General features: G+C 37.8%; 1 protein-coding gene across 1 annotated transcript; it reads right to left on the reverse strand.

Annotated features, from left to right (window-relative positions):
• Window positions 1-11,888: 11,888 nt before the first annotated feature.
• Window positions 11,889-17,471, reverse strand: LOC104112559 (cytosolic sulfotransferase 12-like). Its single transcript, XM_070196749.1, has one exon. The coding sequence runs from the start codon at window positions 17,341-17,343 to the stop codon at window positions 16,243-16,245; it is 1,101 nt and encodes a 366-aa protein (XP_070052850.1). The 5' UTR covers window positions 17,344-17,471; the 3' UTR covers window positions 11,889-16,242.
• Window positions 17,472-27,315: the final 9,844 nt, after the last annotated feature.

The following is a 27,315-nucleotide window of genomic DNA, read 5'->3' on the forward strand; positions in this document are numbered from 1 at the left end:
TTTTGGGTTCTAAGGTGTGGACCTGGGTTGACATTTTGGTTGACTTTGAGTATTTTATTAAAGATTCGACCTTTATTGTTTTGGTTTATTTCCTTCGGCATTATTTGATGATTTGAAGTTGCTTTTGGCTAGTTTCGAGCCGTTCAGAGGTTGATTCGTGCGGGATAGAATTTTTAGAGTATTAATCAGGTTGCTCGGTATTTGATTTGGCTTACTTGAGGTAAGTATCGTACCTAAACTTGATTAAGGCATTAGTTACCTGAGTTATTTGTGATAGCTACATGCTATGAATGGCGTACATGTGTGGGGCTAAGCCCATGTGGAATTTCCATGTTCGGGATAGTGCTTAGGCTATGACATGCCTTAAATTGATTTCTAAGCTTCATGCTATGATGTTTCTCTTATTTGTACCCCTGTTATTGGCTATTTGAGCCATGTTTAAGGTTGCATAGAGGTTAATCCCCTGATTGAGCCTGATAGTTTCTATTTTGTGATGTATTCACTTGATTTGAGCTATGTTATCACACTTGCACATATATACAGCTTAGCATGTCACTTATACCAGATCGGGATTATGAGATATGATGTTCTTTAATCATGTACACATATTTTTGAATATCTGCTTTATGTGTGATATGCTTTGGACTGGTAGACTGTGATCATGCCTGGCAAATTATGATATTATATCTGTGACCATGCCGGGCGGATTATGATATTGAGTATGTGACCACGTCAGGCGGATTTTGATTATTAGCATGTGAGTTATCTGTGCGGTTGTTATATCCTTAGCACATGAGTTGTCCATGCAGCACGTGAGTTGTCCGTGTGGATCCAGATATTGATATTGTTGGCATATGAGCTGTCTGTGCGGTTGATATTATTAGCACATGAGTTATCCATGCAACACGTGAGTTGTCCGTGCAGCACGAGAGTTTTTCGTATAGCACGTGGATGTGGATCCATCCCCCTAGGGTCACCCTTTCATGTTTCTCTCTTGATGGTGTACACGCGGATTATGAGAAACCGACGGGTTTCTGGTTTATGTGAGCTCTGGGAGAGCCGTTTATTGGTTTGGTTCGGTTACTAAGGTTCTGATGTGGGTCTGAGAGCCGTGATGTGAATTCTATTTGGATCGGGTTGCGCGCCTCAACGGATTGATATTTGGTTATTTTACTTCATCTTTACTTGCAATCTCCTTGGTTGTTACTTGATTTATTTGCATATCTTCCTTATATGCTGGATTGTTGGCTGAGCAGAATATGTTGAGGAAACTAAGAACACCAATGTGGTTTTATCTATTGTTTCATCTTTTGATCATATTTTCTGTTTTGTACTTGCTGGAAATTTATGAACTGTATAGATGATAGCGAGTATTATTTATAATTCTTGCTTTTATTACCTCGCCAAGGTTAATAACAATACTTATTGAGTACATGGTATCGGTTGTACTTATACTACACTTTTGCACCTTGCGTGCAAATCCTGGAGCTAATGTTGTTGCGTATGGCGGGAGCTGATGCTGAAGACGTACCTACGTTCCAGATATGGCTACCACATATCCTTGGTAGCTTCATATTTGAATTCTACTTATGTACATTCCAAACAGATGTTGTATTTATTTCATACCAGCTTTGTAAATCTAAGTCTTACTGGCTAATGACTTGTACTACCGTCTTTAGGATATTGTATGGAAATTCAGTTATTTCATTAGAACTATATTGACTATTATTTGGCTTACCTAGCGGGTTGGGTTAGGTGCTATCACGACTAAATAGATTTTGGATCGTGACAAGTTGGTATTAAAGTACTAGGTTCATAGGTTGCACGAGTCACGAGCAAGTGTCTAGTAAAGTCTTATGGATCGATATGATGACGTCCATACCTATCTTCAAGAGGCTACAGGGCATCTAGGATAAACTTCCCACCTTTCTTTCCTTATCGTGAGGCATCTATTCAGCTTGAAGTGTATCACTTTGACTTTCTTCCACTCACTCATATGTGATGTTGAGCACTCGGTATTAGTTGTGCACTAATGGCCTGTGATGTGGATGAGGTGCGATATGTGTCTCTGTGTTATGGTGTTAGGCTAGTCTGGAGGCCTTGAGGCCAGGTTAGACCGCAACTTGGACTCGGTGGTTTCAGTTGAGTGAGTATGTGCACTTGGGCTTATATATCCGGTATTATTCCTAGGAGTGGGACTGATGGCTCAGTGAGTGGTTGCATAGCTATATGATATGAATTATGTGACTGCGGGATAAGCTTAGATAGTTTGTATGTGATGAGAAAAATTTTGATTGGGATGTGAAATAACTAGGGATGCTCGATTTCTGTTTTGATGTGTTGCATAGTCTTGAGTTATGAGTGTGTTACGGATCTTTTATGTTGATTGTAGAATGAAGTAAATTCTTATGTCTTGTTGACGAGTTCAGACTCGGGAGGATTAGGTGATTGCATAGTGGTTGTGGCCATGAAAGGGCACAAAGAAATATTAGTTTGGGACTGAGCAGGTGGGTTATCTCCTGGGAGGTGGTCTACGAATGTGTGATTTCTTTTATGATGTTTATGCGGAGAGTTTTCTTCCTATCAATAGATTATGTGCTGCAATTTGAGTTTGTATCATTTGAGGAATTTTGCACGACTGCCGCGAGGGAGGATATGCGCTAGCGGGTGATTTGAGGTATTTTATGATTTTTGCTACATGAGTTGTAAATGATTCAGTTGAATTACAGTACGAGATCATGGCAGCTATGGAGTAAGGGTATTGTGGGTTATCTTATGTTATGTTCTATGGCTTTGATCCAAGTGAGAGTGTCTGCAATCGACGATCAGATTGTATGGTTATGTGTTATATAGGATTTGGTCTGATGCATATTTGGGAATCTGTTGTGATTTGAAGAGGTTGGCTTTGAGGATGACCTGAGCAAGGGAATTGCTGGATGTATTATGTGCTATACTATATGGGAATACTGGAAATCTTGTAATGATTCGGGTTTGTTATTCGTGGCAGAGGTAGTGTGCGGGGAGTAGGGAGTCACTCGGTTGCTTAGAGATGTGGAGTACTTCTTTTGGTGTTTACGTGCTAATGGAGCACAGGTCATTCGACTTGTTTTGGCGGTGCATTCGAGATTAGAGTAGGGTGGATGGCTCTCGGGAAGGTTCTAATGGGTTCAAGATTAATATGTGGTATTCGAGAAATTTCCGAATTTGTAAAAGGCTAAGACCTGAGATTTACATTGGATGGTATCGAGACTCGTGGAATTTTTGTATCATTATGGAATTTACATTTCAGTATCATAGGGGTTAAGGAAACACCTTCAGATTTACATAAGGTCTTTTCAGAGTGAGTATCTCAGATGCGGTATTTTGGGTGCTTAGGAGGGAATACAATGGCTTATAGGCTTTAGGACGATGTGGTTCCATGCTAGGATCACTTATGGTTATATTTGGTCTGGGATTGTGGTGTCTTGGCAAGGAGAAGTGTTAACTTGAAGGAAATTCGGAAAGAATTCGAAGAAATAGGACATCATGGTAGTAGGTTGGATCAACATGTTAATAGAAATGATTGGCTCTTTTATCATTGTGAGGCTTTACCGGCGTTTTATGGCAATACTCCTGGGTTTGGCTACAAGTGTGACTTGGTAGAGTTGGAGGGATTCAGTTCTGATGGCATGGTCTTGTTCTAGTAGGTTTTAAACTGTTCTCGGTGATTTCTACCACGGCTTAGGACCGATGTTTTCTACATGCATGAGGAGCTTTTTTATGTGTAGTGATTTTTCTCCTAGATGGAGTCAAATGGAAAGTTCCTGGCTGATGGAATATGTATCTTTCTTGTGACTCAGTGTTGATAATAGGATTCTCGTGCTTTCATATGATGGTATGATAGAAGTGGTGCATCGTGTAGGATTAAGATTTGCATGTACAAGTTTGCGGTTCAATTTTAAAGGAAAGTTCATGAGTTATAGACAATATTTTAACGGTTTTAGATGATTAGAAGAATGTTGGCACTATTTGGTATCACCTGCGAAGGGTGCAAATTTTAGAAGGCGCACCATATTTTGACGTGTGGATGCTTGATTGGTATTATGGTAATCGCCTAGTTATCAACTATTGGTGTTCAGATTTTGATATATGGAACAGAAGAATTATGGAAGTATTTCTCATGGGATGATAATGTGTTTGAGGGATGTGTCAGTTACTTGAGTGGTCGAGTTGGGATTGGATATGGTGATTTTGGTATTCTAGGAATTTGGAGACTGGGAGTTCTCAAAGGCAGATTATTTCTTGGTTGCGGACTGTGAAGGTATGGCCAAAGTTAGACAACTAATAGTATGTGTTATGATTAGGTTATTGTGGATTTTTGGAGCTTATCTACCTATGTTGGGAGGATTGGATTGATTTAGGAAGCTACTAGTATGTTCTATGTGTTACTCTTCTAGGATACGATGGGTTGTGAGATTGTTGATTATTTGCACACGTGATGCGGTTCTATTTGGGCCTTGTGGCAGAATTCCAGCGGGATAGCTCTTGGGGTATTGAATGATTGATTGCGCCTTGATTATGGTGTCATCTGATGGTGGTATATTGTGCTACCTGTTTGCCCATGGTTATGGTCATGCACTGTATGTGCTTATCGTTGATAGGTATATGGTTGTTGATTGTGAGCATCGTGGCTTGAAGTATTCCATATGGACCGGTGTATGGATTGGGTCACGCATCGCATCAGAGTTATGTTGGGATATGATCCTTGTGCTTATCTCATGTGTTCTATTTCTTCTTTGTGTGATGGGTTCATAACAATGCGCTTTGTGGTAGTAGCTATTGAGTTTGCAGGACAGTTCTCTCATTTGTCTCTCTTTCCATCATTGGGTGCATTCGGGGTATTGCCTGTTTGGTGCACGAATTTTATGGTATGTGGCTCTAGGTAGTATTGGTGTGGCATGATGGTCGAGCAGCTTGATTTAGCTGATATGGGATTTTGGACCTGGAATGAGTTCCATCGGATTCGATTAAGGTATGTTTGGAAGAATAATGTCGCTAGTCAGCTTAGAATTTAGGCTATGGTTCTTGTTGGGCGAGAGTGCTCCAAGACTTGTTGATATTATGAGTTGTTAAGAGTTTCTGCATATTTCTTTTAGCATTGGTTGTGTACTAAGATTTAGAACAAGGTTTTATTCGATATGAGGTTTGTTACCGGCACTGGGTTTGTTTTTGGGTAGCTATTGTGATCAGAAGCTATTGCTATGAATAATTGAGTTATGAAGTATATCATGTGATTACACTTTGGGTTATGGTTATGTATTGATATAGTTTGGTCAGACTTATATAATGTGTATATGCAAAATTCGGGTCTCGTAATTAATTCCGAATGATGGAAATGGGGTTCTAAGGTTTACGAAGTAAGGTTAAAGTAAGGATCTTCAGTTATGTGTTGTTGTGAGGATTACATGGATTAGGGTGACGTGTGATCACCCATGGGTATGTGCATGGTGAGTTTATACTGTGATTTGGTGGCTTGTGAACGACTCTTGGCACGTTCAAGGACAAACGTATGTTTAAGTAGGGGAGAATATAACGATCCGACCGGTCATTTTGAGTATTTGCATTCCGTTAGGTGGTTCTAGGGAATGAGTTGCTTCATATGATGTATTATTACTTGTGTGTATCGTCGGTTTTGGTTTTCGAATGGTTCATGATTTATTTGGAAGAATGATTCGCAACTAGGAAGCTTTAAGTTGGAAGAGTTGATCAAGTTTGACTTTTGTGCATTTGACTTCAGATCGAAGTTTTGATGGTTCCATTAGGTCCGAATGCTGATTTTGGGCTTGGGCGTATTCCCGAATTTGCATTTGGAGGCTCCTAGAAGGTTTTGGCCATAATTGGTAAAAGTTGGCAATTTGAAGGTTTAGAAGGTTCATAAGTTTGACTGGGAGTTGACTTTGATGATATCGGGTTCAGATTGTTGTTTCGGAAGTTAGAATAGGTTCTTTATGTCATTTGAAACTTGTGTGCAAAATTGGAGGTTAGTCCGAGTTGATTTGATACGGTTCGACATGAGTTTTGGAAGTTGAAAGTTAAAAAGTTCATTAAGTTTGATTTAGGGTATGATTTGTGGTTTTGATGTTATTATGTGCAGGCCTCGAGTAGGTCCGTGTTATATTTTTGAACTTGTCGGTATGTTTGGACGAGGTCCCGAGGGCCTTGGGTGTGCTTCGAATAAGTTTCAGATTGTTTTGATCACTATGGGCAGATCTGGTGATGGTTTCTCGCACCTGCATAGTTTTGGCCGCAAGTGCAGTATCGCTTATGCGAGTGTTGGATCGCTTATGCGAAGAGGAGGCACCCAGGAGAGTTCCGCTTCTGCGACTGTACTGCAGATACGTCATCGCACATGCGATTAGTGTTGTGCACCTGCTGAGTTTGATAAGTCTGGGGATTTGCACTTCTGCGCTTGTGGAATCTCACCTGCGTAGACGCAGATGCAGCTGGTTGGTCGCAGATGCAACGAGAGACCTATTGAGGCATTCTCACAGATGTGAGATGGGGACCGCAGAAGCGGTTGTCGCAGATGCGACTCAGGGGCCGCAAATGCGGATTCCCTTGCAGTTTATATCATATTTCCAGGGTTCGTTCAATTTATCATATTTGGAGATTTGGAGCTCGATTTTGGGCGATTTTATAGGGGAATTTTACTACATGGATTGGGGTAAGTATTGTTTACTCAGTTTTTATTATATTACATGATTCTATCTTCGATTTTGGCATTTCACTGATAATTCTAAAAGAGAAATTGGGATTTTTTGTCTAAACTTTCCTAAAGTGAATAATTGGGTTTTGAACATCGATTCAGAGTTGGATTTAAGTGAAACCAGTATGGTCGGACTTGAATTCAAATGTGTTGTCAGAATTTGTGAGTTTTGTCAGGTTCTGGGGTGCGGGCCAGGGTTGACTTTGAGTATTTGATTAAAGATTTGACCTTTATCGTTTGAGTTTGTTTCCTTTGGAATTATTTAATGATGTTAAGTTTCTTTTGGCTAGTTTCGAGCCGTTCGGAGCTCGATTCGCGCGGGATGGCATTTCTAGAGTATTGTTTTGATTGCTCGGTATCTGATTTGGCTTGCTTGAGGTAAGTATTGTACCTAAACTTGGTTGAGGCACTAGTTGCTGAAGTTATTTGTGATAGCTACATGCTTTGAGTGGTGTACATGTGTGGGGCTAAGCTCATGTGCGTGCACATGGTATTTTCCATGTTCGGGGTAGTGCGTAGGCTATGATATAGCTTAAATTGATTGCTAAGTTTCACGCTGTGATGTTTCTATTATTCACTTGATTTGAGCAATGTTATCACACTTGCACATGCATACACCTTAGCATGTCACTTATAATAGTCCAGGATTTTAAAATTTGACGTTCTTTGATCATGCACATGTATTCTTGCATATCTGCTTTATGTGTGGTATCAGATTGGGACAAGGTATGTTTGGAAGAACAATTTCGTTATTCAACTCATAATTTATCAATAATCCTTATCGAACAATAGAACTTCATGACTTATTGATTTCATGGGTGGTTATGAGTTTCTACATGTTTCTTTCATCACTAGCAGTGTTGCGAAGGTTTACAACAAGGTTTTATTTGATATAAGGTATTTCACTAGTACCAGGTTTGGTAATGGACAGTTATTATGGTTAGAGATATTGCTATGGACATATGAGCGATAGGTTACGTCGTGTGGTTATATCTTGGGAATATATTTATGATTTTCTATAGCTTTTGGATAATGATATAATGTATACATGCGAGAATATGATCGTATAAGGAGTTTTGATTGTTGGAATTTTGTTCTATGGTTGATGGATTAAGGTTGAAGAAAGAATCTTCAATCACAATTGTGCTAATGGGCTTTTATATATTGTGGTGACATGGGATCACCCATGGGTATGTGTATGGTGAGTTCATACAGTGATTTGAGGGCTTTGGAATTACTCTAGGCACGTTCGAGGATGAATATATGTTTAAGTAGAGGAGAGCGTAATAGCCCGACCAATTGTTTCAAGCATTGACATTTTGTTTAGGGGTTTGAGGTCTTGAGTAGCTTCATATGATGTATTATGACTTGCATGCATGGTTGGTTTTAATTCTTGGAAAGTTCGAGATTGTTTCGAAAGAGTAATTCTCAATTTAGAAGCTTTAAGTTGGAAGAGTTGACCAAGGAGTAAACGATCTTGGATTCGTGTTTTATGGTTCCAATAGGTTCGTCTAGTGATTTTGGACATAGGAGTATGTCCGAATTTATATTTGGAAGTCCCTAGGATGATTTGGCCCTTTTTGTCTGAAGTTGGCAATTTGAATGCTTGAAAAGTTCATAGGTTTGACCAGGAGTTGACTTTGGTATTATCGGGTTATGATTGTTATTCCAGGACTTAGAATTAGTCCGTTTTTTCATTTAGAACTTAGTTGCAAAGTTTGGTGTCATTCCAAGTTGGTTTGATAGGAATCAGACGCTTGGTTATGAATATTGTAGTTCTTGAGTTTCACAGTTTGCATGATGCATTTTAGTGTTCGATTCATGGTTTCATATTTTATTTTGATGTTCTGAGCATGCGAGCGAATTCGTATGTGATTTATGTACTTGTGTGGATGTTTGGTGTGGGGCCCGAGGGGTTCAGGGTGAGTTTCAGAATGATTTTGGAGTCTTTTTGGTGAAGCTTCAGATTTGCTGGTGTTACACACCTTGCATTTGCGATAGTATGTTCGCATTTACGAATGGCCGCACTTGCAAAGGCTTTCTTGCATTTGCGAGGAATTTGGTCGCATTTGTATAATGGGCTGGCAGCTGGGACTTCGCATTTGCGAAGTGATGGTCGCATTTGCTATAATAGAAGGGGGACTTTGCATTTGCAAAGTATTGGGTCACATTTGCGACATTCCTAGGGGCAAATTGGGTTCGCATTTGCGATCCCTGGGTGGCATTTGCGGAGGTCACATTTGCAAACCTCTTATCACAAATACAACATTTGCAACTTGTTAATAGCTGGGTATTTCGGTATTTAGTAGACTTGGTGAGGGACGATTTTTGAAATAGTTTGATATTATATCTTGATTTCACAGGTGTTTTTACACCAAAATCATGGAATTTGAAAGTAATATTTTACTATATTTTGAAAAATAAAAATTTGAGATTTGACAGTCGATTTGGACTCAGTTTTGAAAATTAATCACATATTTGGACTTAGGGATGAATAAGTAATGGGGATGTGGTCTTAATTTTTAATTCCGACCAAGTGGGCCCGAGTTGACATTTTGTTGACTTTTTCAATTATGTTAAAGATCGAAACTTTTTTGTACGAGGGTAGTTTATAAAGTTTGTTTTGGCTTGAGTGATATTGTTTTCTACATGGGGGGGGGGGGGGTGATGCATATGCTCAGTGATGAGCGTATATGCATGTACTAAGGTTATCCATGGTCGGGGTAGATTATATGATTCTTTGTGCATTGTTGAATTTTGTGATTTTCTTGACTTATGTTTTACTTGATTTCAATGATAATAGGAGCACAAATATAATTGCTAGGGTCCATGCATTAGATTATTACAACCTGATTGAATATGATGGACTGTTTGTGAAACTGTTGATGCGCTAAATTCGGTTATGTTAAATAATATCTCAAGAATAATATGTCTATTATTCTTGAGATACTTGGGTTCCATATTTATGTTAAATATCATGTTTGAGCTTTGTTGATATACTTAAACAATTGGTTTCTTGAAATTTATTGATTTTTTTATTGGTACAGAAGTTATGATTATCGTTCACATGGTGTATTTTGCTTAATTACTCTTCTTGATGTTATCTATTCTTCCTTTATTTCTTGGTGTTGATGTATATATGCTTGGTGAGGAAAAGTTAATTGCACGAAGGGTATTTCCGTGCTAGTAAGGAAGAGTGAGTTGCACGAAGGGTATTTTCGTGCTTGTGAGGAAGAGTGATTTATGCACGAAGGGTGTTCCGTGCATCTTGACATCATTATTTATGCACGACGGGTGTTCTCATGCTTCTTGATATTATCATTCTCCTACCATATTTGCTATCGTTACTTCTATGCGTCCTACCTTATCTGTTAGCGTTATCCATATACTTCTACCTTATTTGTTAATATTATTGGTATTCCTTCTACCTCATTGATATTGTTATACATATTCTTGATGAGGATGAGATAAATGCACAAAAGGGTATTGTCATGCCATTTGATTTGACATACATGCATATGTTTGGGTGAGGATATGGTAAATACACGAATGGTGTTGCCGTGCTATTTGATTTGATATCTTGAACGCATTCCTCTGATTATGAAGATTCGTGGTTTGACTATTTTATTTTCGTGAAAATTGCCTTAACCTCATGACCTGAGCTGTTAAGAAAATGGTTGGTTGTGATATTAAGGAACCTGATCGTTATTTCTTTTAATTAATCATTTTACTGCTTCTCGTATTTGTTCTTGCTATCTACTTTGTTATTTCTATTGTAATTTAATTGCACAACTTATATTAATGAGTATTTTTTTTACTTGAAAACCTCGTCACTACTTCACAGAGGCTAGTCAAGATATTTATTGAGTACATGGGGTTTGTTGTACTCATACTACACTTCTGTACCTTGAGTGCTGATATTCGAAGATGAGCGACTGTGGAGTTCGAGGGCCTAGCATTGAAGACGTACCAGTACTCCAGATACAAGCTACTATCTTTTCGTAGTAGTTTAGAATTTGTATTTTTGTTTATGTAAATTTCAAACAGATGATGTATCTTTCCTCAAACTGGAGTTGTACGCTTATTCTTAGTAGCTCGTGACTTGTACTACTAGTCCTTGAGATTGTTGTATTGAACTCATTTGGTTATTTCATTCATTATCTCTGTTGGTTTTAATTTATAGAAGTGACTTATATCGGTGAACTTACCTAGCGGGATGAGTTAGGTGCTATCATGACTTAGTGAGATTTTAAGTCACGACATAAAGAAAAAAAAAGAAGAAGACTTTATGGTGTTAAAAGTTTAAAAGGTAAAAGCTTTTGTGGGTGCTTTATGAATGATACTCTTTAGAGACTAATCCTAGTATTAAAAGAATAATAGTTGTAGTTACTTAAATGAGGCTAGTTTAGTTCTTTTCTTTGCTCTTAGCACATGTAGAGCTAAGAGCCGGCTACAGATTCTTTATATCGGGAGCACATCCCTTTTCTTTATTGTATGAGTTCAATTACAACAAATATGAATCAACTTCTCCTTCTTTCTACATACTTTTTCTAGAAATTTTTCATTGACTCTTGCATGTTCTAGATTCATTTCTGAAGTTGAATTCAACATAATTTTTCATGGTATTAGAGCAGCAATTGAAAACTTGAAAGACTATTTCTTTCTATTATCAAGCTTGTCCGCCATTGTCAAAGATCGAGGAAGGTCCACCATGGGAAAAACCTCAGATCTTCAATTTGACCATTGTCATCCGCTCTATCTACGGCCATCTGATACATCCTGTGTAGCTTTAATAGAATTTAAGCATACATGGCGAAAAAACTATAAATTGTGGAGTAGATCAATGCAATTGGCTCTATTGGCAAAGAACAAGCTAGGGTTTTTAGAAAGTACCTGTGTGAAGAGTTCACATAATGGAGACCTAGCAGCTCAATGGGAGCAATGCAACACAATAGTCCTTTTGTGGATTGGGCGAACCATGTCATAAGAATTGATGCCGAGTATCATCTATGCTTGTGACTCGTCGAAAGTCTAGCGTGAATTCAAGGAAAGATTTAATAAATCAAGCTTGACCTGAATTTATAATCTATGGAGAGAAATAGGAATACTAACACAAGGTATGAATTTTATTACAATATATTATACCAGAATGAAAGACTTATGAGATGAGATGGATCTTCTAGATGTACTAGGACGAGGCTGTAATTATTAGTAGTCAAAACCTTTCTTTGATCTCTTTCATCAATTGTGTTTGTTACAATTTCTTGTAGGGTGAATGAGAGCTATGTTCATGTGCTAAGCTAAGTGCTTTTGAAAAACTCTAGCTTTAACTGTAAACAAGTAGTATGCTCTAGTAATACAAGTGGAAAGTCAAAGAGTCCTTGGTTTGATAGATACAAATAAAGAGTCATTGACTATGTTAGCAGGAATAGATCAAGGTGTGAAAGGAAAGAAACATAATTTAATTTGTGATCATTGTTGGATCTGAAGGAAAATTGCTACAAAATAATATGGTCTCCTTCTGATTTAAAAAGCAAGAAGAAAACTCAATCTGAAGGTGTCAAAACATATGTCAATGCAGCAAGTGCTGAACCTAGAAATTTTGCTGAGATTCACAGGGCCATTCTTTGTAGAGGATCAATATAAGCAGTTGTTGACCTTGTTGAAAAACCCTCCAGCAGCAAGTGAATGCTATTCCAATTTGGCATGTATAACTACCTTGTTATCCAATGCATTTGATTGTGATTGGATAATAGATTAAAGAGCAACACATCACATTACTCATCATTAGGAGGTATTAAATGATCTAAAAAGAATTGATAATCAAAGAGGTAATGGAGTGCAAGTACCTACAGGGAATATATGTCAAAGTACTCAGATTGGAAGACAACTATACTAACAAACCTAATTTTGAGAGATATATTATATGTTCCAGATTTTAAGTTAGTCTGTTGTCACTATCAGAGTGCTAATACTCAAAACGACTAGTTAGATCGTTATATTCTCTATCTCTTAAATAAATGTTCGTCCTCGAACCCATTTTAAAATATACCAAAGGTGTGCAATCTTCTCCGCAACTCTCTGACTCGATCTTCCAAGTACCCTATTCACTTGGTTGGCCTTGCCATAGCATTTTCACCATATCGATCTCCTTTGACCTTAGCTTCTAGACCTATCTGTCCAAAATAGCCACCGCGTCTTCTTCATAGACCAATTCCCATCCAGTTGTACCATGCTGAAGTATAAAACATGCAACTTATCCTTATTTTACTTTTGAAGCGTAGAAATATAAATACTATTGTACCCCCGATAGGCTAGAAGGCAAAGCAAGCCTATAAGTTACCTCACGAACTCTCTCTAAGACCTCAAATAGCCAATGAACCTCAGACTCAATTTACTCTTCTTCCCAAACTTCACCATACCCTTCATGGGTGAGACTCTCAAAAGCACCTTCTCATCTTCCATGAAACACAATATCCCGAGCCTTTCGGTCTACATAACTCTCTTGCCTACTCTGAGTTATGTGAAACATTCCTGAATCAACTTGACCTTCTCCAAGGCATCTCGTACCTAATCCGTATCCCCAACAATTTAGCCTCCTCGTGCTCAAAATAACCAATAAGAGAACAATACCACAAACTATATAAGTCCTCATATGGTGCATTCGGAATGATAAATTAGTAATTGTTATTATATGCAAATTCCAATAAAGGAAAAAACTAATCCCAATGACATCAAACATAAATTACACATGCTCCCAACATGTCCTAAAGGATCTAAATTTTTCATTCGGACTGACCAGCAATCTACAAGGTAAAAGGTGTCTAAGCTCAACATGTGTACCCAACTAACGTTGTACCACTTTACAAAAGTGAGACGTGAATTGTGTATCATGATCTGATATGATAGAAATAGGTACCTCATGCAATCGAATTATCTTACAGATATGAATCTGTGCCAACTTCTCCAAAGAATAGATAGTCAAGACTAGTATAAAATACACGGGACGTAGTCAATCTATCAATAATGACCCAAACTGAATCGAACTTCTTTATAGTTTGTGGCAAGCATATCATAAATTCCATAGTGATGTGCTCCTATTTCTTCTCCCCTATAACTATCCTTTGAGTCAAATCATCCGGTTTTTATGCTCATACTTGACATGGTTGCAATTCAAACACCGTAAAACATGTCCAATAATATCTTTCTTCATCCTATGCCATCAATAGTATTATTTCAAGTGACGATACATCTCTTAAACTCATTGACGGCATCACCCTTCGTGCATTAACTCTCATAACATGGCACAGCGTCACCCTTCGTGCATTAACACTCACAATATGTCATGACATCACCCTTCGTGCATTAACACTCACAATATGGAACGACATCACCCTTCGTGCATTAACACTCACAATATGGCACGACATCACCCTTCGTGCATTAACACTCACAATATGGCACGGCATCACCCTTCGTGCATTAATACTCTCCCTTACCGTAATGCAATGAACAAATAATAACAGAGAGATAGAATAACAAGTACAAGCCTTACTTCAATATTTGGTTCCACAATATCAACCGCAACTTCAGAATCAATACTCAATTATCACCAGAAGATTCGTAAACATGATAAGAACGATCAATTTAACAATACTAGTCTAAACATGGATAACATGAATAATGAAGCTATAATTGCAAGAAACCAAGCCTCGCCCGCATGCTTTAACCCGACTACAACGCATAAGTACTCGTCATCTCATATATACGTTGTTCCCCAACATTTAAACATGTAAAAAATAGACAAACAAGTCATATTCCCTCAAGTCAAGGTTAGACACAACACTTACCTCGCTCCAAAGGCCACTCAATGCTCAATTACCGCTTTTCCTCTAGAATCCACCTCCAAACCACTCGCATCTATCCACAAACGACTCAATAATATCAAATATTGCTAAAAAAAATAATTACAATGCATAAATTTAGATTCCCCAGACTTTCCCCCAAAAAGTCAAAAATCGACCCCGGCCCCGCTTGGTCAAAACCCGAGGTTCGGACCAAAATCCATTCACCCATTCACCTATGAGCCCGATTATGTAATTAGTTTCAGAATCCGACCCCAAATTGAGGTCTAAATCCCTAATTTGCAAAAAATTGCAATCCTTCTTAAATCTCTAGTTTTGTACCATGCAAGAACAAAGATTAGGGCTAGAAATTTAATGGGTGATGTTAGAAATGGAAGAAAATGAGTTAAAGAGTACAAACCTATGAATTGGTGTTGAGTTTTCTCTTCAAAATCGCACCTAGGCCGAGTTCTAATGCAGAATTTATGAAAAATGGGTAAAATCCCGTTTTGGTTCTGTTTTAAGATCTGGGCGTCAGGCCTTCTTCGCGTTCGCGAAGGGCTTGTCGCTTTCACGAAGGGCCTGTCCCGTTCGCGATGTGCAGCAGCCCGAGTGGCTTTCACATTCGCGAGTCCTCCTTTGCGTTCGCGAAGACTGCTCCCCCCTGGCCTTCACGTTCGCGAGCCAATGCTCGCGTTCGGGTAGAAGAATGACTAACCCTTCCCCCAGGTCCCTAAAGCTACGCGTTCGCGAAGGGTAAGGCCTCCATCGCTCTACGTTCGCGACTCAGCCTTCGCGTTCGCGAAGAAGAAAACCTTCCCCAGTCTAGTTCACTTTTCGCGATCGCGAGAATGGCTTCACGATCGCGAAGCACAACGTACCAGAAAACCAGCTGCAACAAAATACCAGATTTTCTAAGTTTCAAAACACCCGTAGCCTATCTGAAACTCACCCGAGCCCTCAGGGCTCCAAACCAAACATGCACACAAGTCCTAAAATATCATACGAACTCGCTCGCGCGATCAAAACACCAAAATAATGCCTAAAACTATGAATCAGACACCAAATCAAAGGAAATTTTCAAGAAAGCTTTAAAACTTCTATTTTCACAACCGAACGTACGAATCACATCAAATCAACTCCGTTTCTCACCAAATTCGACAGACAAGTCATAAATATTATAGTGGACCTGTATCGGGCTCCGAAACCAAAATACGGACCCGCTATCAATAAAACGAAACCTCAGTTAATTCTTAAAAACCATTAAACTTTCAGACTTTTCAATTTTCAATAAAAATTCATAACTCGAGCTAGGGACCTTCGAATTCGATTCCGGGCATACGTCCAGGTCCCAAATTACGATACAGACCCACCAGGACCGTCAAAATACGGATCCTGGTCCGTTTACTCAAATCGTTGACCAAAATCAACTCAAATGAATTTCTATGGCAAAAATTCTTATTTTTCTTTGTTTTTAACATAAAAGCTTTCCGGAAAGACGCCCAGACTGCGCTCGCAAACCGAGAAAGACTAAAACATGATTTTTAAGGCTTCGGATCACACATTACCTTCTAAAATATAAGATGACCTATCGGGTCATCGCACTTAATTATTTGCAAATAATGAAATACTTAATTATTTTCAAGCATCCATTTATAACGTCAAACCTGAACCATTGAACTTGTCTTCTGTAATTTGATTAAGCCTATCCACCATTTCAGTAGTCAAATGGTTCTTCCAATCTCCCACTTCACCTTTCCTGAAGAAAACTCTATTATCATTGCCAAACACTGTCTTACCACTCTTGTTTACCTCCAAATTGCTCAAATTTTCAAAGCTACACAGCTTAATTATTTCATTCATCAATCCTGATTCTTCTTCCTCTAAAGAAAATGGACGCTCCAAAAACTCAGCCAAGCATTTCAAATGTAAACAAGGCTGTTCTTTCACTTCTTCATACTTCAAAAAAAACACCTTTTGAGGCATTTCCAAGCTTTTTTCCCAATAACTTAAAACATGGTCCCAAAAAGGTCCTGCCATAGTTAATCCATTACAGAACATGTCGAAAGCTTCTTCGAATGGTATCATTTTCGAGTCTTGACTCCTTAGTTTGCTTATGTAATGCCAGAGTGATACAAAAGTGTCTCTTGGATTCCTACACATATAGATTATTTTGCACTTTGTGTTCTTGACTGATTCTGGCAAAGAAACATATGGTAAATGAGTAGAATATAGCCCTGGTGATGTTAAAGAAGAATTTGGTGAAATGGGATTCTTTTCTTGTGCATAATTCAATTCTAAAAATGGAACTAAATCATGAGGATTAATAGTGAGTAAAGGGTGTTCTTGGGAAAGGATAGGGTGTGACATTCTATTGATTAAAGTGAATACCATAGCCTTTAACCAAATGGTGCCAGATTTGGGACTTGTGATGAGGAGAATATCAGAGTCTTGAGCCTGGAAGCAGTGTTGAAAGGAAAGAGTACCGTGCAAGTGCAATGCTGTGAGCCAAAAGCCTTGGTATTTGTACAAATGGGGACTGAGCCAACCTTTTGCTTTCGGTAGAGAAGATAACAAGTCTTTGAAAGTTTGAGAAAATCCATTTTCCTCTAAGCATTTTAATACAAGGTTTGAAGTCTGAAACCTTTGTTTCCTTCTTTTTATGGTCTCCAAGCAGTTCTTTTGGAAGAGAGGACCTGCCATTTTTCTAGTTTGGCTGGTGGTAGAGTTTTCTTTCAAAACATTGGTAAACATTGTTTGTTTTTTTGGATCAAACAAACTGCAAAAGCTCGGAAGAAAGGACTACTTTGGATGAAGGTTTTGGAGAAGGCAAGGTTGGATTTTCTCTTGCCATATACAGGGCTCTTCTAATTCATATATATAAGGGATTGGGCAAAGATAGATACAAGATTTAAATGATGGGTTTAATTTACCATTAAAGCCACTACACTTTTACAATTATAAATTTTAAAATTTAGCAACAACTACAGCAGTCCAGTATAATCCCATTAGTGGGGTCTGGGGAGGGTAGTGTGTACGCAGACCTTACCCCTACCCTGGGGTAGAGAGACTGTTTTCGATAGACCCTCGGCTCCCTCCCTCCAAGAACTCCCCACCTTGCTCTTGGGGTGACTCGAACTCACAACCTCTTGATTGGAAGTAGAGGGTGTTCATCACGATCAACTTGTCAAATTTAGCATTTGATGAATATGTGTGAGTGTGTTTAGCATATAAAGGTGTTTGGAGTTCAGGCGTTGGGTCCTTGCGGTCGAAAGAGCACTAGTTAGTATTTGGTAGGGTATACAGAGTTGCGAATTTCGTGAAGAACGTGTTGATTTAGCATATAGTTCTTAATAAATTAGCTTACAATTAGTGGATTTTCGGGTTTGTTATGTTCCCATTATTAGGACTTAGGAGTAGTAAAAAAATGAGTGCTAATCATGAGTTGTGCGTACGTACCTAAACAAGCTTAATTGAGTTTAGCAGAATAAATAATTTATTCGTCGAAAGTTATAGACAATTTTGAGTGCGTGCATATGCTTTTGTTTAAAAACACAGAAATGAGTTAAAAACTGCCAATATCTAAATGACAACTAGAACTAACAATCATTTGGCTTTAAAAAATTGGCACTAAACTGTCTAGTGGCCTATTTTCCGTATAAAATATGTATTTTGGAAAAATAGCAAAAGTAAATTTTTCTACCTCTAGAGCAGTTAATATAGACTTAGCCCTAGCAAATTATGGGTTGGGTTAAAATTTTTAGAGTCTATCCAAGAACGAGGCTTTTTAGCCCGTCCCAAGTATGCGACCCCAGAGATTTGAACGAGGCTGGGTTGGGCTGGCCCATGGGCTAAATAAAAATATTATTTAAATAATATTAGTTCTAGTTATTTCGTTTAACTAATAATATTACATATAAAGACAATCATGTCACACGGGAATTCTAATATGCTTTATAAAGATGATGTGGTGGTATTAGATATACCATAAATGCTTTGTTGTATTGTTAGAGCATGAAAACATAAAACACTAGATGATAGCATATTATAATAACGAGACGACAGGCATTATAAACAGGGAAGGAAGGAAGTGGAAAGTTTTAAATCTATCTTTATTTTAAATTTAAGATCATTTGGAACATATTTGGGGCAGTTTGAACAAAATTAAATTTTAAATTCACAAAATACTTTAGTAAGCAACACTATAATGATCTGACCGGTTGTTTGAGTTCTAGAACCCCATTTTGCTATTTGATGCTTTCCGTAGGTTCATTTGATGTTATATGAGTTGTGGGGATGGGTGGTTTGATTTTTGTGAGGTTCTGAAGTAATTTAGAATACTTAGTTCCTAGTTTGAGGTTTAAAATTTGAAGAGTTGACCTAAGTTTGGCTTTTATGAAAATGATCCCAGATTGGATTTGAAGGTTCTAATAGGTTCATATGGTGATTTGGACTTGGGCGTATGCTCGAATTTGGTTTTGGATGTTCCTAGGAGATTTTGGCTCTATTTTCTATAGATTAGCAATTTGTAAAATTGTAGAGTTCATAAGTTTGAACGATAGTTGACTTTGATATTGTCGGGCTCCAATTATTGTTCCAGTATTAAGGATAGGTTCGTGTTATTAAATGAAACTTGTGTGTAAAGTTTGGTTGAGATCCGAGATGTTTAGACACGATCGGACGCTTGGTTGCAAGTTTAGAGCTTATGAACTTAAGAGAAATAACATGTGGTTTGGTCATTGATTCTTAGATGTGGTAATTTCGTATATGTTTTGAGACCACGAATAGGTACAGATTGGGTTTATGGACTTGTTGAAATATTTGGACGGGGTCCCGGAGCACTCGAGTGAGTTTCGAACCACCCCGAACATATTTGAGATTGTTGGTTTTACTGGTGTATGGTCAACATCGTGATCATTTTTCTCGCGATCGCTATAAAGGATTGGGCTGGGGGCTATTGTGTTTTGCGTTCGCAAAGGGGGTGTCGCTTTTCGCGAAGGCCATAGGTCGTTGGGTATCGCTTCTCGGCGTTTTGTCCGCGTTCGCGTAGGGGAGTCAGGCAAACCTCCGCAATTGTGAGGGGCTGCCCGCGATCGCAAAAGAGGAATTTCAGGCGATGGCAGATTGTGCTTCGCGATCGCATGGCTATTACCACGATCGCAAAGGTTAGCGCTAACAGGGGTATTTTAAGCTAAATTTTGTGATCATGCCCATTTTCACATTTATGAGTTTTGATGAACGAGAGGATGAGATTTTGAAGAGGAATTTCACTACAATCTTGAGGGTAAATAATTTTTACTTGGGTTTGATCATATATCTTGGTTTCTCATAGATTTCTACAAGTGATATTTTGGAATTTTTCTCTACAACTTAAGAGAGTATAAATTGAGGTTTTGAGCATCGATTTTGACTTGGATTTAAAAACTAAACATATATTTGGACGTAGGGTTATGGGTAAACGGGATCTATCCCTAGACTCGGATTTTGATCATGTGGTCCCAAGTATACTTTTATTGACGTTTTGAGAATTAATTAAATATTGAAACTTTATTGTTTGGAATTGATTCTTATGATGTTATTTGACCTTAAGTATTAATTGGTCAAATTTGAGCTGGTTGGAGGAGCTTTCTGGAGAAAAGACGGTCAAAAGGTTGATTTAACTTGCCAAGGTGAGTATTTGCCTAATGATTTGAGGAAATAACCTTTAGGATATGACCTTGTTTGCTTAATTAAAATATGTGGGAGCAATGTATATCCGAGATGAGGAGCGTTTATATGGGTGCTAAGTGTTATATATGTTCGGGTTAGACTTTAGGCTTTCATTATCCCTTGTTTGTTTATGTGACTTTCATGAATTTTTTTTCAATTGATTGTATGACTACATGAGCTTATTCTTCATGCTAGTAACCAAGTTTAGAATCACTTCATCTTAATTGGCCAAGAAAGGCTATTTGTGAAATTGTTGGTATACTTGATTTAGTCGTAGTCATACTTTCTATATTATGCACATATCCGCACATTTATTTATTATGTCCTTGTGCATCTTATTGATTAGTTATGAGCATATGCATCCTTAGGATGATATATTATTTCGGATAGCTATGAATATGGCACATTTAGACATGTTGAGCAGATTAATTTGATATGGTACGAGGTTTTTGCCTTGCTGTTATGGTGATATTGTTATTGTTATGGCACTAGTTCTTTTTCGTGCAGCGTATGAATATGGATCCATCCCTATAGGGTCTCCCTCTCAAGCTTCTCTCTTGATGGCGTACACACATGATGTGAGAAATTGATAGATTTCTGCTTGATTTTACTTTGAAATCTGATGTGGTGAGTTTTGAGCATAAGGGTAGTAGCTTTGACCATTCAAATGAATCCTTTATGCCACATCATGCAATTTTCTAACATGTTGCTTCATGCCTATGTTACATGCTTTGGACCTGATAGACGAGATAGAACTATCCATGTTGAGTTGTTATCTCATGATGCATTTTTTTTATAGTATCACATCTCTTTTCATAACCTTACTGTGTATAAATATGAATTGTATAGATTTATTTGTTAGTAGGTATCATATGACTTGAACCTCGTCATTACTTCATCGAGGTTAGTATTGGTACTTACTGAGTACACGTTATTTCGTATTCATACTATATTTTTATATATTATTATGCAAATTTTAGCATTGGTTCGAGGGGACCTCATGAGGGTGCCCAGTAGCAGATATAGGAAACTTGAGGTAGTGTTGCATGGTCATCTGTAGACTCTTGGAGTCTTTTGCTTCTTTTATCATACTGTTATTTACATTTCAGACATTAATTTGTCTTATTGAGAGATTTTGTTGTATCTTATTTTAGAGCTCATGTCTCCGTATTACTAGGTTTTGGGGTAGTATTGTCATAGTATTTCTATGTCCGATGTTATTGAAGGATTCATCTCGCGCATTTATGTTATAGCCGTTATATTATATCTTATTATGTTCAGTTTGATCTAAGTTTAGATATTGACTTACTTAACATTGGGGTGAAATGCCATCACGACCTTTGGTGAGATTTTGGGTCGTGACAAACACAAGTAAATCATACCAATCGGATTATCTATTTAAAATTTAACAAATAGATCAAATGCAAAAACACAAAACCATAACAATATGATAGAGTTTGGTAAACAATTGACAATCACAAAGTCATGCCAATCTGATAGAGTTTGTGAAGAATTAAATAAGTAGGTGAATGCAGATAACACAAAAGTGATGCCAATATGATAGAGTTTGGTAGAACAATTGAATAATCAAAATCTCATTCCAATCGAGTATAATTTGTGAATAATTTAACAAATAAGTCAAATACATATAACACAAAAAATGTTTAGTTAACAATTGAATAATCACATAGTCATGCCGACATAGTAGAGTTTGTGAACAATTGAATGAGTGATCGAATACAGATAACACAAAGTCATGCCAATATGATAGAGTTTGATAGAACAATTGAACAATCACAATATCATGCCAATTGGGTAAAATTTGTTAAAGAATTTATCAAGTCGACTGAATATAAATAACACAAAGCCATGCCAATGTGATAGAATTTGATGAACAATTGAATAATCACGAAGTCATGCCGGACAATCGAATAAGTTGGTCGAATGTAGATAACACAAAGTCATGCCAATATGGTAGAGTTTGGTGAACATTTGAAAAACTATAATGACATACCGATTGGCTAGAATTTGTGAATAATCTAACAAATAGAGTAAAGTAGATAACACAAAAGTCATGTCAATATGCTAGAGTTTGCTGAACAATAGAACAATCACAAAATCATGCCAATTGAGTAGAATTTATGAAATTTTAAAAAATAGGTCAAATACAGGTAACATAATATGATGCAAATATGGTAAAATTTGATAAACAATTGAACATTCATGAAGTCATGACAATTCGGTAGGATTTGTGAAAAATTGAATAATTTAGATAGAGTAAATATAACCTAAAGTCATGCTAATTTGACATGATTTGTGAATAATTAAATGGTATTGACAAATTTCCAAAACTAAATTGATATCAGTTTTCATCAATGAAATTTTATGTGATGATCTGATAGGTCGTTTTGAGTACTAGATCCATTTTTTGTGTTCCGAGACTACCCATAGCTTTTTTGATGATTTATGACTCATGTGCGTGATCTGTATTATGTTCTGAAAAGTTCAAGTGTTAGTATTTAAAGAAAATATGGTTTTTGGCTTTAAAAACAACTAGAGTTGACCACTATCAATATTTTTTGGTAAATGACCCCGTATCAGTATTTTGATGATTCCAGTAGGTTTGTATGGTATTTTTGGACATCTACGCATGTTTGGTTGGAGTACCGGGTGACCCGAGGTCGTTTCGGTGCATTATGTAAAAAGTTTGAAAAGTTGAGTTCTAAACTTGAAAATATTGAGTTTTCATGATCGATTCTTGATATTTGATGTAATTTTGAAGACTTGAGTTAGCGAGCGAGTTTCAAGATGTTATTACACTTGTGTAAATGTTTGGATTGGAGTCCGGGGGGCTCGGATAAGTTTCAGACGTATTTTAGAATGGTTTGGATTGCTTATGCAAAATATGTTGGCGTTGATCTCCAGGTCTCACAATTGCAATGTGAGGCTCGCAACTATGAATGAAAACTGGGGGCTAGGTCTTCGCTTTTGCGAAGAGTTCGCCGGATTTGCGAATAGGGGGTGACTCGCATATGCGACATGGGTGTCGCTTTTGTGATAACTGGAGGCTATGTACAGCTTCGCAAATGCGAAGCTTTCATCGCATTTGCGATGGATGGGGACTTCGCAAAAGCGAAATTTTTGTCGCATTTGCGATAACAGACGGGCTCAGACACTGATCACATTTGCGATCAGTGATTCGCTTTTGCGATGGTCGCAATTGTAAATATCTGCAGCTGGGTAAATATTGGTAATATGCGATCAGTGATTCGCTTTTGCGATGGTCGCAATTGTGAACATTTGTAGCTGGGTAAATGTTGGGAACTTAGCTGATTTTACACCATCTTTGAACCCTAAACTCCATTGAGGCAATTTATGAAGGGCAATTTCTTCCTAGATTCATTGGTAAGAAACTTTAATTTATTTCTAATCAATTTCAGTTACTTTTTCATGAATTGTATCATCAAATCAATGAATTTCAAAGTAGAAATTGAGAATTTTTGGCATAATTTAGAAATTTTATAAAATTGAGATTTACACCACGAATTTTGGTCGGATTTCGAAATAAACCACTTATTCGGGTTTGGGGGTGATTGGGTAATCGAGATTTAATCAGGTTTGGGGGTGATTGGATAATCGGGATTTGGTCGAAATCTCGGATTTCAACCACATGAGCCCGGGTTGATTTTTGTTGACTTTTTCAATTATGTTAAAGATTGAATATTTATTGTATGGGGGTAGTTTCTAAAGCTTGTTTTGATGTGTTTGAACAATATTTGACAAGAGTCGATTGGTTTGGAGTATTGTTACAAAGGGAAAGCCGTGTTAGATTGTTGACTTATTTCTGGAACGAGGTAAGTGTCGTAGTTAATCTTGACTTGATTGGTCTATTTGCTACTTGGTTTATGTGTGGGGGCAGCGTATATGCAAGGTGACGATTGTATATGCGTTGTCCTGGGATTAAGCACGCGGGGAGGACCATTTAATTGCATGCTTTCAATTATATTATGCCTTCTTTATTCCAAGTTATTACTCATTTCATGCTTTAATTGCTACATTTCCTTACTTGTTAAATACAAGTCTTTACTTGTTACATGCCTATTTTTGCTACATGTTTCATGTATTCATGCCTTTATTTATTGTCCGCTTTTACTTGTTATATGCTCTATAGGTTATTAGATAGATGTTATTACTTGTCTCATGCCTTTACTAGTCTCATGCCTTTACTTGTTCATCTGTCTTTACTTGCTTTCTATTTCACTTTAAATTGTTATATTGGATAATCTTAGAGAAATTATACGTGTTGGTTTCGTTTTATGTACTCTGTGAGATACGTCATGGTAAGTTGTAGTAAATATGTATATATGTGTATAGCGTTGCACGCCGCAATGCTATAATAAATATAAGTGAATCGGGTTGCACGCCGAAACAGTATAATATACATATGTGGATCGGTTGCACGTCATAACGGAATTATATACATATATGTGGATCGGGTTGCATGCCGCAAACGGTATTATATATACTTGGATCGGGTTGCACGCCACAATAATATTATATAGATATATAGATCGGATTGCACACCGTAACAATATTAGTGTATACATGGGGATCGGGTTGCGCGCCACAACAGAGGAGTTGTATTATTGATAAACTTGGCTATTGGTTTTCGTTACCATATTGTGTTATTATCACGACCCAAAATTCAACTAGTCGGGATGACACCTAACCCAACCCGCTAGGCAAGCCAATTAACAACTATCTAATTCATTGAGATTTAATGAGAAAATATATGAAGAAATAACTAAACTTTTATACAAAGAATTCCCAAGGACTGGTAGTACCAATCAAGAGCTTCTAAGATTTAGAGTTTACAAAGCTAGTATGAAATCAATATATCATCTGTCCAAAATGTACATAAATAAATTTTTATAAGTCTAAAGCTACCATGAACAAGAGGCAGCTATAACCGGAATGCAGGTACATCTTCAAATCCAGCTCCCGCCATACACAGCAACATCAACATCCAACATCTGCACGCAAGGTGCAGAAGTGTAGTATGAGTATAACCGACCCCATATACTCAATAAGTAACAAACCTAACCTTAGGTTGAAAGTAGTGACGAGCTTGGGCAAGGGTCAGAGTCCAACTCCAATAACCAGTAACAGTTCATAACAATATAATAACAATGGCACAAGAAATAACTCAAAGATATGATGCTCAGCATGTTCATAGTTACGGAAAATAGGCATGCTTTCTAAGTATAATAGTAAGTCCCAAATCTTTTACCGGAAACAGCAAAATATGAGTAAGTTTGAAATGCATCTCTATGCTAGTATCTCAAGTATGCATGCAAACTGTAATGGAATGCAGTGATAAAGCCATGTGCATACTCTCAAAGTATCAATGCACTCAGTCCTCCCAATCACTCAATACTCACAGTCACTCAGTCCTCATAGTCACTCAATCCTCATAGTCACTCAGTCCTCACAGTCACTCAGTCCTCCCAATCACTCGGCACTCACGTTCGAAACTCGCACTCAGTAGGTACATGCGCTGACTGCGGGTGTGCAGACTCCGTAGGGGCAGATCCAGCCCAAGAGCTATAATAAGTCAATCATGGCATAAATTAATAATACCTATTGCAGCGTGCAGCCCGATCCCATCATGAATCAATAATACATGCTGTGGCGTGCAACCCAATCCCATTAATATCCTCACAATCAGGCCCTCGGACTCACTCAGTCATGAACCTCTACAATCTCTCGGTCTCACAATGTCATGAAAATAATCTCAAAATGATGATGTGATGTATCAATAAATGATAACAGAGACTGAGATATGCGTAAGACTGAGTATGTAATTGCAATGTAAACAAATAACTCAACATTAGAAATGACCTTAGTGGGTCCTAACAGGATAAGCATATAGCCTAGACATGGTTTCTTGCATGGATCATAGCTCAATTACTCTAGCACGTAGAGATTTCATAGATACGAATAAGATTAGGTAACTACACAGTACCACAAAAATAGTCGAGTCTTAATTCACACAGTGCACGCCCACATGCCTGCCTAGTATGTGGGTCATCTCAACACCAAACACTTATCAAGTATATTCAGTGGTCCATACCCTCAACACCAAGTTTAGAAGTGTTACTTACCTCGAACAAGCCAAATCCAATACCAAGCAAGCCAAACGATACTCTAAAAATTCTATCCCGCGCGTACCGACCTCCGAACGACTCGAAACTAGCCAAAAGCAACTCAAATACATCAAATAATGCCTAAGGAAACAATTTTAAATGATAAACGTCGAATCTTTAATCAAAATTCCAAAGTCTACCAAAAGTCAAACTCGGGCCCGCGCCTCAGAAACTGATGAAACTCACAAAATCCGAAAATCCATTCAATTACGAGTCCAACCATACTAGTTTCACTCAAATCTGACTCCAACTTGATATTCAAAACTCAAAATTTCACTCTATGAAACGTTTTACAAAAACCCCTAATTTTCACTTTAAATTCATAATCCAATTTACCAAAAATGAATATAGATTCAAGAAATATAATTAAAACCGAGTAGAGAAAACTTACCCTATCCATATGGTGAAAATCGCCTCAAGTATCGCTCTAATCCGAGCTCCATAGCTCCAAAAATGAATAAAATGACTAAGCCTCGATTTATAACTTTTGCCCAGCAATTTTCGCATTTGCGAACAAAGGGCCGCTTCTGCGGTGTCGCTTTTGTGAAAAAATTCCTGCTTTTGCAGAAAACACTAGAGGTCTGCTCTTCCACACCTGCGCAACAGGCCCCGCTTCTGCGTAAGCGCAGGTGCGACACAAAATACGCTTCTGCGCACATACCCACTTCTGCGATCACAGCTTTCGCTTCTGCTCTATCGCAGATGCGGTCAACTTCCCCGCTTCTGCAAAAATCCTGCTCCCACCTTTACTTTGTATCTGCGTTCACATGAGCTCATTTGCGGCTCTGCACCTGCACCCAATATTCCGCAG

Source organism: Nicotiana tomentosiformis, chromosome 3 (assembly GCF_000390325.3).
Source record: "Nicotiana tomentosiformis chromosome 3, ASM39032v3, whole genome shotgun sequence".
Lineage (NCBI taxonomy): Eukaryota > Viridiplantae > Streptophyta > Magnoliopsida > Solanales > Solanaceae > Nicotiana > Nicotiana tomentosiformis.